This window comes from Hibiscus syriacus, unplaced genomic scaffold (assembly GCF_006381635.1).
Source record: "Hibiscus syriacus cultivar Baekdansim isolate YM2019G1 unplaced genomic scaffold, ASM638163v2 tig00009942_pilon, whole genome shotgun sequence".
NCBI classification, from domain to species: domain Eukaryota; kingdom Viridiplantae; phylum Streptophyta; class Magnoliopsida; order Malvales; family Malvaceae; genus Hibiscus; species Hibiscus syriacus.
This window is the reverse complement of record NW_024062205.1, coordinates 1,594,057-1,608,300: the sequence shown is the minus strand read 5'-3', so window position 1 is coordinate 1,608,300 and position 14,244 is coordinate 1,594,057. Positions and strand designations below refer to the sequence as shown.

The window sequence follows — 14,244 nt, the reverse complement described above, 5'->3', positions numbered from 1 at the left end:
GTTAGAAATAAAGGATTACCGGAAGTTGGGAATGTTTGCCAACCAAATGGGGGAATGACATTCCATTCCCCCGATAATCCTAGATTACCTGAACCAAACACCCCCTTAGACTTAGTTTAATCTCCTCGCAATCTGGATATTGAAAAAAAGTATGTTAAATTTAATTTAACTCCAATCTAATTGAAATTTAATTTAACTAGTGGAAAAAGGAGGTCTAAAATATATAAATAAATAATAATTTTTACTTTATTATATATAAGTACTCGTCATGTGAAATAGAGGACACACTATTTAAAATACAAAAAAATTGAGGAAAATGCAATAATCAAAGGAGTTTTTTGATATACCCAGGATTAAAACATTTTTATGGCTGATTGGAGGAAATAAGATCCTGACCAATTCAGAAAGAAAACGAAGACACGTGACATTGGATGAGAGCTTCCCTATGTGTGGATACGAAACCGAAGACATCAACCACACTTTGAGACTTTGTCCTAAAGCCTTAACTATATGGGCAGAATTGATCGATCATAGAAAAATGGATAGATTCCTAAGCAAGAGTATGGAGGAATGGGTTATCGAAAATCTTGAGACAACTCAATCCCCAAATACTAGAACAGAGAATTGGCCGGTTATTTAGTTAATCTGAAAAAGAAGAAATCATGTAGTTTTCGACTCTGAAATGGTTGAGAGAGATTCAATCATCCAACAAGCATTGAGACTTACTCATGAGGTTGAAAATTCAGAAACCCTAAAGATTGGAATTAATCAAACTAGGAAGAATGTTCAATATGGATGGCAAAAACCAGAGATTAGCTACTGTAAAATAAACACTGATGGAACAAGGAACAAGAAACCAGAATGATGGAGATGCAGCATGTGGAATAGTAGCTAGAGACTACGAAGGTAATTGGCTCTGGGGATTTGGCAGGAAAATAGGTATTTGTACCTTATTGGAAGAAGAACTCTGGGGAATTCATGAAGGTTTAAAATTGGCATGGATAAAAGGAGAAAGAAAAGTTATACTGGAATCGGATAACAAGGAAGCAGTAAAACTTATAAACAATAGATCGACCAAACACAGACAACTAACAATACTTCAACATATAGACAATCTGCTCAAAAGGAATTGGGAAGTAAAGATTCAGAACATACCGAGGGAGGCTAACCGAGTCGCATACATCATCACCAAGCAAATGAGGAACCAATGAGAAGATTTTGTTTTTCTGCACATTTACCCTAAGGAAGCTGTGGAGATAATTAGAGCCGATAAAACGGGCTTCACCTGTATTAAACCAAAAAAAAAGGAGTTGTTTTGATAAAAGAAAGGAATAAAGAGAAGTGCAAATCAGATTCAAAGGCAAGCTATATAAAATGTTGTTTACGGTAATTAAAAGACATACTACAGCCTAAAAATCTTCTTCCATGCTTTAAGGATCTTGTCTCTCGTGTTCTTCTTCTTCTTCACGGATGTTTTAGTCCCAGTTACGTCCAATACTTCATCTTCATCCAAGGGAGGTGTTAAAGTCACATGCTGGTCATGGATCCTGCAATAACTTTCATTTACCGAGCAAGATCTTCGCATCGAGAAAGCTCTCTTCACGGCGGCCTGGTGCTGGAGTGCAAAAGCCGAAGAAACTGAGATGTTTCTTCTCAGTGTGGGATCAACGACAAACATCTTCTCCCCCACTTTGTTGTTGTTGTTGCCTTCGGCTGGATCATCTTCTTGCTCCGATGAGCATTGGGTGTTGGGGTCCGAGTTCTTCATGGGGTTTGGGGTAGGGTTAGAAGTGGGTTTGGGGGTTCCAGGCATAAGATCTGGGGAAGAAGAAGAAGACTCCATGGATATGGAGCTTTCATTGCCTCCGACTTCGCCTATGATCTTTGAGTATGGATTTCCATTCATTGTAGGGTACTTTGCTAGATTGGTTTGAGCTAGGAGATGATATATATATATCAAATAATGAAATGGAAACAAGGTTAGAAAATGGCAGACGCAAGTTATAGACGTGTGTGTGTGTGAGAGAGAAAGATTCATATTATATTTTACTGAAGGTAGATTCGGGAAGTAAAGGCTCTGCACTTTTCACAGTTGCCGTATATATCATCGACTCCGGCCGGTGAACTTTTACAAGTCTAGTTTAAACTTTGATTTTAAATATAGAGTGAATTGCATCACATGTCCTCAAAATATATTCCTCATTTTAAATTAGTTTCTAAACTTTTAAATGTTTTAATTTCATCCCTAAATTATGATTATCATTAAATTAATCCTTTAACTTTTAAACATTTCAATTTTATCCCCAAATTATGACATTTATTTTAAATTAGTCTCTAAACTTTTTGAACACTCTAATTTTATCCCAAATTATACGTATGATGCAATTCACTCTTAAATATATTTAGATTAAACTATTTGTATGACCACTTGATTATTTTTTTTCTTTTTATTTTAATTATTAAATTTTAAATTTTGTCAATCATATCATTTAATTATTTAAATATGTCAATTAAATAATTTATCGTTAACATTTAATGAAAATATTGATGTGACAGCTAATATAATAAGTACAATTACACATTTGATCTTTAATATCTATATATTCTACTAATTTAATTTTAATTTTAATTTTAATTTAATAAATTAACTTCTTTTAATTAAGAGATTATATATATCACCACATGATCGTGATACACCAAGCATTTAACTGGAAATATATTAAACTTCTAATCATTCAACTATAATGGTGTGTCGCACTACAATGAATTATTGTTAATAAAATATGCATAAATAAAAAAGGCTTGAAAGCTGTGAACATATATGTTGACTAAACGCTGCATCTTCGAGTAAATGCGCCAGATCCTCCCATCTGTCGTGTCATTTTTGTCAACATGTCTTCATCAGCGGCCACGTGGTCCCTAACATTTATTTTTATATATAAAATAATATTATATATTTAATTATTAATAATTTATATATTAAATTAAACTAATAAAATTAAAACAAAAACTATCCCACCTAGTAGTTGTATGTTTAATAATTAATATAATCCTTTGCTTAATAATATAAGCTATATGTTATTTTTAAAAATTAATAATTTGAAAATAATAAACAAATCAAGTATCCGATTACCCGAATTACAGGTACTCGTAAAATTCGGGTATCCACAATATCAGAGTCGGGAACCGACCGACCAATCAACTACCTGAAGGGGTACCCGGATTTGAACACCCCTATAAATTACATCAATTATCGCTGAACTATATTCTTTCTCTTCTTTTTTTCATTGTACTTTTAATTTTTCTAAGTTACTCACTGAACTTTCGAATTGTTTTTGCTTTGATCATTTTGAATTATTTTATAATTGAAAAGGTGGTCAGATGTCACTGTCGTTGATTGTAGTTGTTCGGTCCCAAATTTCACGAGTCGCTTCGCCTTGACACATTGAGTCCGAATTTGACCTCAATTTTGTCGAAAGTTGCTCCAAAGTCTAAGAATTGGAGATTAAAAGTGAGGAAGTCAAAACATTTCAGTCGAGATTCACGGGTTTTGGGATATTTTTCGGTGAAACAATCACTAGATTCGAACTCATGGGTCGATACGAATCAACCCATGAAATTTGGGACTGAACAACCACCTTTTATTTTTACTTTTGTATTTTTAATTATTTTATATTAAATAATAAAAAATTCCATGTCATACAGAAATTACAAATAAAATAATTTATAGTGATCAAAACAGGAGTAATTCGAAAGTTCAATGAGTAAATTAGAAAAATTAAAAGTACAGTGAATAAAATAGGAGAGAGAGTACAATTCAGTGAGAAATGATACAATTTACCCTAATAATATCTAATGTAATACATAAATTTGCTGATGAGACCATAGTTTATTTATTTATTTCTAAGGTATGTAAAATGTAGTATTTGTTCGAAGATAACTCTCAATCATTTGATGTTGAACGCTCACACTCCTGACATTTCTGGTGCTTGAACCCGAGACCTCAAGAAATAACAACAATTCCTTTAATATTGAGGTCGCTTAGTTCATGCTGATGAGACCATAGTTCGATAGTGTGATTGTGGTTTAAATTTGCAATGGTTAATACATGAGTTTTTGTATGTATAAGTTTAGTTAAGATGTATTATTTTCATCCCACTAAAAGTGTTTATTATTAATTTTTTAAATGTCAAAAATTTTAAACTTTGACTAGGATTATTTTAACTATTTAAAATAATTAAATTTTATAAAATATACAATTAAAAATTATTTGATTTAAGGTTTTTAAAATATATTTTTATAATTTTATCAATTATAAATTTTAAATAATAACGAGTCAAAATTAAAAAAATTGACCAAATGTAACGCCTCAAATCTCACGTTAGTAGCTCAGGTCAACCTAAGACACTAATAATAATTAGGAGCCTCAAAATAGCAATGTGGGTGAGTTTGAGCGCCCAAATAGTACTTTTTCAAGGGTGAGTATCGGTACTAGAGGAACAATATTAATATTGTTCTTATTTCAGGCATAAAATTCATAGAGTTTATTAGAGCAATATCGATACCCCTTGAAAGAGTATCGATACTGGGGGTTTGCTATCGAGATTGAGATGTTTGGTATCGAAACCCGTTTTCCAAAATACAATTTTAGTATCGGTATTCTAGGGAAGTATCGATATCGAGACTCAAGTATCAATACTTCTCATGTGAGCATCGATATTTACCCTTTTATTTCAAGAAGAAATAACACTAGGGTATCGATACTGTAAGGCCAGTACCAGTGCATTGTTTTGGGTTTTAATAACCAAGAGATTCTAAAAGGTAATCGAGGACTCCCAAAAGTTCTAATTACTTTCATATAAGACTATATAAGTTAGAACAATAATAATGCTTAATTCACCTAGAAACGAGATCAATTAGGGTGATATAAAACTAGCCTTGATTGATGATCGAGAAACGACCAGGACATCCGAGTTCCTTAGTAAATATGATGATGTTGAAGTATAGAATCAATCCGGATATCCTTAGGTAGCGCACGAGGCACTTTAAACTGACTAACAAGGGTGCAAGGTCCGACACTCGTAAGACGTGGGTTAGTCGAGGGTGTTGTGTCCGATGTAGAGATTCCGGGCCTCATCCTTGGTAAACTAGAGGGGTGCGTGAGCTCCAAGATGTAAAATCCTCAACCGCACCATGATATCTACCATAGAGAAGAGAGTGCAGTATACGAGTATACTCACTAGTATATTTTACCAGTTAGCTTGAGCATTAAATGAACATTTTTTACACATCACTATTAGATGAGCATTTTTCTTGTTTCTTGTGCTACAAGAAAGTCCAGTCCTTTTGTTGGAGGTGGTATTCATTTTGTTCATGTTAAAATCAATACTTACCATTGTTACCAATTCCATGACAGGTTGATGTAGGTACGAGACCAGTTACAGGTCTTCGGCTATATCTCAAGGGTAAAAGAAGCAACCGGTTGGCTATCTACATGCAACACCTTCCTTTTCTACCGACGTACTTTCAACTTGTCGATGAGCCCGTCGATACATTTTCTCATCAAGAGTCATATGATAAAAGATACTTTGACAAAGTCCGGTGGAAGAACTTCTCTCGAGTTTGTACGTCTCCTGTAGAGGCGGACAACGATCATTCCATAGTAACCGGAGCTCACCTACAGGTAGAGAAATATGGATTCAAAAGCATCCTCTTTTTACGACTTTATTTCTCTACTGTTTTGGGAGCGATAATCATGAGGCATTCAGAGTGGGACGGATCGTTCGGATTCGCACCTCAGTATGGAGTCCTATTTGATCTTTTGAGTAGGTCTTTAACGGCAACGCCACATCCACAGCATCCTCTACTCGGTTGCAATGGAGTATTATCAAGTGAAGCTACGGGATCATGTCAAGAAAGCGGTTCCATCTACATGGGAACCTGCAGCACTGGCAAGATGATTTTCGATAAAAAAATGATCATTTAGTTCTTAGAATGAGTTCATTTAAATGTAACTCAACATGCATATTCTTAATGAAAATATGAAGAATGCTGATGCCTGCTCTGTTGGTGACCATGAATTTTCTGATGCCTACTATACTTTATGTCATGTTATCTACTCTCTGCTGTATAATCTCTGGTTTATTGGCACTTATGGCACCCATATAATTGTTGGTGTTAGATGGGAGGGAAGGATGTCATTTACACAAAACAGCAACACCCCTTTACTCTTCAACCTGCTGATATCCAGAAAAGATTGAATGATATGGCTGATAAGAGGTTTGTAGATGCTAACGGATCGAAGGATACGTCTGAGCAAGTCTTCCAGGGTGACAAGGTTTGCAATACAACTTCAATGATGATCTTCTAATATATAGCTGTATGTCTAGATAAATCATGCTTCTTGTTTGGATGGAATGAAATCGATGTCCCTAGTTCAATATTATTTTACAGCGGTGTTCGATCTCCGTGACTGACCAGGCAAGCAGGGTGTTATTATGGAAGTTGTATATTGGAGCCAAAATGTGTGGTGAGAAGCACTTTTTAAAAGGAAGAGTTTCTCACTCTCTCTTAACAAAGGAACACCACAGCCCAGTATCACATTAATAACAAATGATTGCTAGTATGATGCCAACTAGATAGCTGCCAGAGAAGATGTTAATGTTTATGTTGGCAGTTTTGTTTTTGGTTTATTTACTTTGACACTGTATGCTTTGATTGTTTATGGGTTTTAATCTTTCTGTCAATCTTCCTTACAAGTGAATCATTTGCATGATGTGTTCTTTTCCGAGGTTTGATTTCTTTCTTATGGTGTTTAGTCAAAGCTCCTTGGCAAAGGTTTAAGTTTCTTTATGATCAATGTTGTTAATAATTACCTAAAGTTTGCAGGATATTATAAGCATTTGCAAAAGGAAGGGTGGAAGTGATGATACAAACCTTTCTCACAATGACTGGTTAGAAACGGTTTAGTCGGAACCCGATGTAATCTCAATGTCCTTCATCTCTATTACTTCTCTGTTGAATGGAGTTCGGGTACCGGATTTCTGAGCCATGCCATAAACCTATACTTGCGATGTAAGCAAGACCTATTCTGTCTGTCTACTTCATTTTCCTTAATTTTGCTCACTGCTGCAAATGATACCGATAAACCACCAATTGACGAGCTACACCCGTTTTTGGAACTTCAACTTCCGAGACAGTGGGCTCCGACTTACAGTGAACTTCCTCTTGGTCGGCAACAGAAGCAACAGAACACTGAATCTTTGCAGTTCAGCTTCATGGGGCCAAAGCTTTATGTTAGAGCCATTACAGTTAAGTTTTCTTCATCCTCTTAAATCTCTGCTGTTTTATACTAGAAATCCAATACAAGGGAGTTACTCTAGTTGATAGGAGCTACAAGAAAGTCCCATGGGAGGTGATTTCATTCAGATCTTAGATATCAGCATGGGGAACTTCTATCAATTGTTTTCATTCTGTTTCTGTTAAGATCATAAGTTAACATTATTATCATTTTCATGGCAGGTTGATGTGGGGATGAGACCGGTTACTGGTCTTCGGCTCTATCTGGAGGGTAAAAGAAGTAATTGGTTGGCTATCTGCATGCAGCACCTTAGTTCTCGACCGGCATACTTCCAACTTGTGGATGAACCTGATGGTACCTTCCCTGATCAAGAGTCCCATGAGAAAAGATACATTGAAAATGTTCGATGGAAGAACTACTCTCGAGTTTGTACAGCTCCTGTAGAGTCTTCCAATGGACAATGCATAGTTACTAGAGCTGAGCTGGTGGTAGGGAAACATGGATTCCGAAATGTTCTCTTTTTACGACTTCATTTCTCTACGGTTTTGGGAGCGGTGATCGTAAGGCGTCCAGAGGGGGAATTTGAACCTGAGCCCATGGTCCCTGTGGCTGTAACCCAGTCTGATGAATCACAACCTCAGACGTATATAGGCTCTGCAGTTACCATGGTGGCCCTCCTAAGCCAAATTATCCTCCGAAACTCAAGAAATTGGTCGATACGGCTGAGATTACAAGAGGGCCACAACAACCTCCGGGGTATTGGGTTGTTTCCGGTGCAAGACTGGCTGTGGAGAAAGGCAAGATTGCTCTAGGGGTAAAATTTTCCTTACCAACTGTCTGAGGAGCGTTGCCATATTGTCATATAAATATTACCAACAGATAACATGTTTAGGCCCTTTTCATGGATCCACATATTTTATTTTTTGAGATATTTCACTCTTAGGTCCTTTCTTCTTTTTAATGTTTATATCTGGTCCCTTTTCATAATAGTTTTGATTTTATTATTAATATTTTCATTCCTTTCAATCTTAGAGCAAAGATGAAATACCAATCCCCAAAGATTTACATTTTGCAGTTTCACTCTTACATTAGTTAAATGAAAAATAATCTCCACTCTCTGTCCTTGCTAGACAGAAATTAATATGGATATTACTGAATCGTCACGTCCTCCGCCGTGGGTTACCTACTTATCACACAAGGAAGGCGAGAAAGCAAATTAGGTTCGAAGTACCGAAGTGGTTGGCAACATCAAATTTTATGTATGAAATTGAAATAAAAAAATATTTTAATGATATTAAGTAATTTGATATAATATATGTACTAAACAGACAATTAACTCTAAAAATAGATATTAATACAAAATATTTTAATATAATTTTATTAATAAATATAATAAATTTGAATTAAAAAAAGTAACTGATAACTTACAGTCTCGCATTTATTTTTTTATTTGGCCAAGTGGGCAATTTTTCTTTTAAACATTACATGGTACAAACAAAGGACTTCAATATTAAGTCAAAATAGTAGAAAAATGAAAACCCTAAATCAAAGATAAAACGACATCTTCAATACGCGTAGAATATAATCAAACCTATTAATAAACAAAATAAAAAACACAGAAAAGTAGGATGGGCATGGGAGCCAAACCTGATAGGTTTTAATTCGATCGGTTAATTTTTTTAATATTCGATTAACGATTAATTCAGTTCAAAATCAATTAATTAATCTTATTAATGTAAATTATTAAATATTAAATATATTATTTATATTAATTATATAATTTAAGTTCAAAATCATTAAAAATTAAGACCTATTATTTTTTAACCACCCTAGACTTGTTAAATTATTAATACCTAATTAAATTTTAACTTAAATAAATTAATTTAATTAAAAAATTATAAAAATTAATTAATTCAGATAAACCACCGAAATAACCGATTTTTTTATTAATTTCAGTTAATATTTTAAAAAAATCAATTCACTTAATAATTAAAGAAAAAAATTCAATTAGTTCCATCGGTCACCATTTTAACCAATTGAAGACCCTCCTTACCCAAGGCCATTCATTGAAAGCAACACCTTTGACTTTCCTTTTTTTTTCTTGTCCTACTGTTAATCAATCAATACTCGACTCGGAGTTAAAATGGCATGAGTCTGACTCACTCACAACTCATGTCACTACAAAGGAATTTTTCTTTATTTCCAGTCAAACACATTTTACTACTTTCGTCCGTGTCTCAGCTCAGCAACCTTCCCCTTTCTTAGGGTTTCTCTCTCTTTCTATCTTTTTTTTTTTTAAATTTCATTGTTATTGTTATTTACATCTCTCTACTCAGCCACTTTTTCCTTGATCTTTCTTTCCGTTCAAGTTTTGTTCTTGGAATTTCCCAACCTGGAAATCTTGCAGTTTCAAAACACTTCCAAATCGAACGGATTGGGGTCCCGGCTTCAATTTGAGTGAGCTTTACTTGTATTGGGATTTTTTTCGAGCTCCAAAATATGCTCTAAAAACCCCACCAAAGATTCCCCACTTTAGTTCTTGAGCAGCGTAAAATGTACGAACTCCTTTTTTCTGCCTAATACGAGCTAACCTTCTTTAGAAAACTTATTTTGGGTCTATTTTTATTTTAAGGATCTAGTGTTTTAGGGATGCTTGTTCAATCGGAGCTATATTTGGATTTGGGGTGTTGTTAATTTGTGAAAATCGGCTAATTTTCTTCTTAAAATTGAGGTATTTTGGTTTTACTTGTAATTGTTACTGGAAAAGAGTATGAAAACTGATTTTGTTTGATATGAATTTGAATATTTGAGCTATATATGGAATTCTGATATGTTCTGTTTTAGTAATATATGCTTAAAAGGAAAATTTTGTATGGTGTTTTTTGGTCCGTTTTTACACGTTGAGCTGTGTGTATGATTTGGATTAGCTTTATTTTTGTAAATGAATGAAACGGTGTTGCTTTTGCTTTACTTGGATTGTACTATGTTTGGTTTGAATAATTGAATCACGTGTGAACTTGGTTCCAGTTTTGGTGAAAAAAGAGTGATGCGCTGAGCAATGGCGCTTAAGATGCCAGCACCGGAGGCGGCTGAGATTGCCATAAGGTCCATTGGATGTGGATATGATATTGGAATGGATCTTCGTCTGAAGTACTGTAAAGGGGGTAATTCGAAAGATCCATGTCTTATCGAGATAGATGAAGATGAAGGCCATGAAATTGTTTTACCTGGTGGAATTTCGATACTTGACGTGCCCAAATCAATAAAATGTGATAAAGGAGAGCGCACACGGTTCAGGTCCGATGTTCTCTCTTTCCAACAGGTAATGATTCATCGTTTGTTCAATGCTATTAGTAGTTAAATTGTTGTGACATGAGTTAAATCCTGTGAGAGATATACAAGAGTATGCATTTTCTCATTTCTTTTCTTTTATTTTCTCCAGATGTCAGAGCAATTCAACCAAGATATATCTTTGACTGGAAAAATACCTTCAGGCCACTTCAATTCCACGTTTGAATTCTCTAGTTGCTGGCAAAAAGATGCTGCTAATACCAAGACCCTTGCTTTTGATGGGGTGTTCATCACACTATACTCAGTCGCACTGGAGAAATCCCAAATGGTGCTACGAGATCATGTCAGGAAAGCAGTCCCATCTACATGGGAACCTGCAGCATTGGCGAGGTGAATTTTGATGCAAATTTGATCATTGAATGCTGTTGATGAGTTCTTAAATAAGACCTTGTCATGTATTGACTTGGGCTTCGGCCAATCTGTGTTTCTGGCTCCCTCTCTTTTTGAGTTCGTTTGTTGTGTGGTGAACAATTCAATTATTAACTTTTTTGTTTCTCTTTTACTGGTTCAGCATGCATATTCTTAATGAACATATGAAGAATGCTGTTGTGTTGATAACAATAAATTTTCTGCTGCCTTCTGCTTGCTGCCTGCTTTATATAATGTTATTTACTCTCTGCTATATAGTATTTGAGGTTGATATATAATATTGACATCTCAGGTTTATTGAAACTTATGGCACCCACATAATTGTTGGCGTGAAGATGGGTGGGAAGGATGTTATTTACATAAAACAGCAGCATTCCTCTACTCTTCAACCTGCTGATATTCAGAAAAGACTGAAGGATATGGCTGATAAGAGGTTTATAGATGTCAGTGAACAATACAGCATGCTGCCTGAGCAAGTCTACCCGAGTGACAAGGTTTGCTGTAGAACTGTGACGATACATCTTCTAATCTATAGCTGTATATATACATAAATCATGCTCCTTGTTTGGATGGAATGAAATCAATATTCCTAGATCAGTATTTTTTTTTTTACAACAGGGATACAATATCCCTGATTTAACCTGCCAAGCAGGGTGTTATTGGGAAGTGTTGCAGGATGTTGCGTATTGACGCCAAAATTTGTTTTGAGAGAGTTTTCTCACATAGTAACACTACAACCCAGTTTCACACTAAATATTGTATGATTGCTAACGATATTCCAGTTAAATAGTTCCCAGAGTATGCTACATGTCTGCTATTGTTTTAAATGTTCAGGTTTTTTAACCAAGATCTGGATCTGTCATTTTTTTTGCTTTGCCGCTTGTTTTATGAGGATACTGTTATTTTATAGGTCTTTCAACTTGGTTGGTGGATTTTATTACTTTGACTGCTAGCCTCCCAATATTAGTTTAATTAATCTCTATAGAATAAATACATTATGGGTATTTGTCTACTTATATCTGGTTTGCCGTCACTTTTGGTGGTAAAACTTCTTTTGTTTTAACTTGTCTGTCAATCATCCTTACAAGTGAAACATTGGCATAGTGCGTGTTTCCCCTTTTTCCTGGGGTATCTAATATAATTATTTCTGTTTCAGTTTGAAATCAGGGAGCAGCGGCTAAGGTTTGCTAGTAACAGTCCATCAAGTTCATATGCACATAAAGAGGTTGGTTTTCTTCCATGGGTTGTTTGCATAGTAGTTAAAGCTCCTTGGTAAGGGTTTAGGCTTCTTTCCCGATATCAATGTTAATAATTACCTAAAAATTGCAGGATATTGTAACCATTTACAAAAGGAGAGGTGGAAGTGATAATAGAAACCTTTCTCATATTGACTGGTTACAAACGGTTCAGTTAGAGCCTGACGTAATCTCAATGTCCTTTATTCCTATTACTTCTCTGTTGAATGGAGTGCCGGGATGTGGATTTCTGAGCCATGCCATAAATCTATATTTGCGATGTAAGCAAGACCTATGGTTTCTGCCTGTCTACCTAATGCATTTTTATTTTCTTCTACCGCCTGCTTCAAATTATTGTATCTCCATTTTTCTCTTACCAAACATGGAATGCCTTTATTATTCTCTTGAAGAAGTATGCCTCGCATTTTTTCCACTTTATAATTTGTCAAATATATCACAAGTTCACTAACCGTCTTACTATTATGTAATTCGAAGGCAATCAAACACGAGTTATGAGCTTATTTTGATTAAACCTTTTGTAAATGATTGTAAGTCGACAGTAAGTACCAAACTACATCAATAGGACTTGATCCTTGATCACGTTTTCTATCATGAAATCCTTAACTAGCAGTGTTTAACTCTGCGAGAGTTTCGGAACTGAATAATTGATAGGTATTTCTAGCTTAACATAATCTGTGTCATGAAACAACATGAATTTGTTGCAAATGATACTTTATTTTATAGCAAACAGTGTGCACATATTTCATCTGCAAGCTATTGCTCTTACAGATAAACCACCAATTGAAGAGCTCCACCAGTTTTTGGAATTTCAGCTTCCAAGACAGTGGGCACCGGTTTTCGGTGAACTTCCTCTTGGTCCGCAACGAAAGCAACAGAGCACTGCATCTTTGCAATTCAGCTTTATGGGGCCCAAGCTTTTCGTGAACACTACTCCGGTAAAAAAAAATTTAATTTGAAACTTTCTGGCTTTCTGCATCAAGTGTTTCCTTGTAGATTTCATCCATGTCTGGCTTTGTGTAGTTTTTATCAGCCCACCAAGTCGATAAAAAATCGGACCATGTTCAATGCTGGTGTTGAATTTATAGATGACCACTAGTGCTTCGGTTGTTGAGCTACCGCCTTTTCTGGAAGTCTTTGTTCATATCAAAAGAAAATATATCTGATTTTTAATTACATAATTCCATTACAGGTTGATGTGGGTAGGAGGCCCGTGACCGGCCTCAGACTATATCTAGAAGGTAAAAGGAGCAACCACTTGGCCATCCACTTGCAGCACCTTTCCTCCCTCCCAAAAATCTTCCAACTTGTAGATGATCCAAAAGGGAACTTCCGCCAAGAGTCTCATGATCGTAATTACTACGAGAAAGTTTATTGGAAGAACTACTCTCATGTATGCACTGCTCCCATTGAGTCCGATGAGGATCTTTCGATTGTAACTGGAGCCCAATTGCAGGTTGAGAATCATGGTTTTAAAAATATTCTCTTTTTACGACTACGCTTCTCGACTGTCTTGGGAGCTATTTCCGTTAAGCAGCCAGAATGGGAAGGATCACCCGGGTCAGTTGCCAAGTCTGGACTCATATCCACACTAATCAGTCATCACTTCACACAAGTTCAGAAGCCGCCTCCAAGGCCAGCTGATGTGAATATTAACTCCGCCGTTTACCCTGGAGGCCCTCCCGTGCCTGTTCAAGCTCCCAAGCTTTTGAAATTCATTGATACAACCGAAATTACACGAGGGCCACAGGAAAGCCCTGGATATTGGGTTGTTTCGGGGGCAAGATTAGTTGTCAAGAAGGGAAAGATCTCTCTCCTGGTAAAGTATTCTTTATTGACTGCAATATTACCCGATGAAGATGGCATCGATGAGAACTAGACGATTTTCCCTTCCACTTGTCACTTTTGATTCTTTATCCACCATGGAACCAAATACTAGTAGGAAAAAATTACCGAAGATCAGAGAATCCG

General features: G+C 35.6%; 2 protein-coding genes and 1 pseudogene across 2 annotated transcripts; 2 read left to right on the top strand and 1 right to left on the bottom strand.

Moving 5' to 3' along the window:
* Positions 1-1,330: 1,330 nt before the first annotated feature.
* Positions 1,331-1,915, bottom strand: LOC120203390 (WASH complex subunit 3-like). The gene is made up of 2 exons (XM_039203696.1): positions 1,691-1,915; positions 1,331-1,462 (listed from the first exon to the last, which is right to left on the bottom strand). Exons 1-2 carry the CDS (start codon positions 1,904-1,906, stop codon positions 1,403-1,405), a joined length of 276 nt encoding a protein of 91 aa, XP_039059627.1. The 5' UTR covers positions 1,907-1,915; the 3' UTR covers positions 1,331-1,402.
* Positions 1,916-4,437: 2,522 nt separating this feature from the next.
* Positions 4,438-8,141, top strand: LOC120203561 (annotated as a pseudogene).
* A 2,202-nt stretch (positions 8,142-10,343) lies between these two features.
* LOC120203504 (MACPF domain-containing protein At4g24290-like) lies at positions 10,344-14,211 on the top strand. The gene is made up of 7 exons (XM_039203784.1): positions 10,344-10,622; positions 10,743-10,981; positions 11,313-11,514; positions 12,177-12,245; positions 12,350-12,536; positions 13,045-13,211; positions 13,466-14,211. The coding sequence occupies exons 1-7, from the start codon at positions 10,359-10,361 to the stop codon at positions 14,150-14,152; spliced, it is 1,815 nt and encodes a 604-aa protein (XP_039059715.1). The 5' UTR covers positions 10,344-10,358; the 3' UTR covers positions 14,153-14,211.
* Positions 14,212-14,244: the final 33 nt, after the last annotated feature.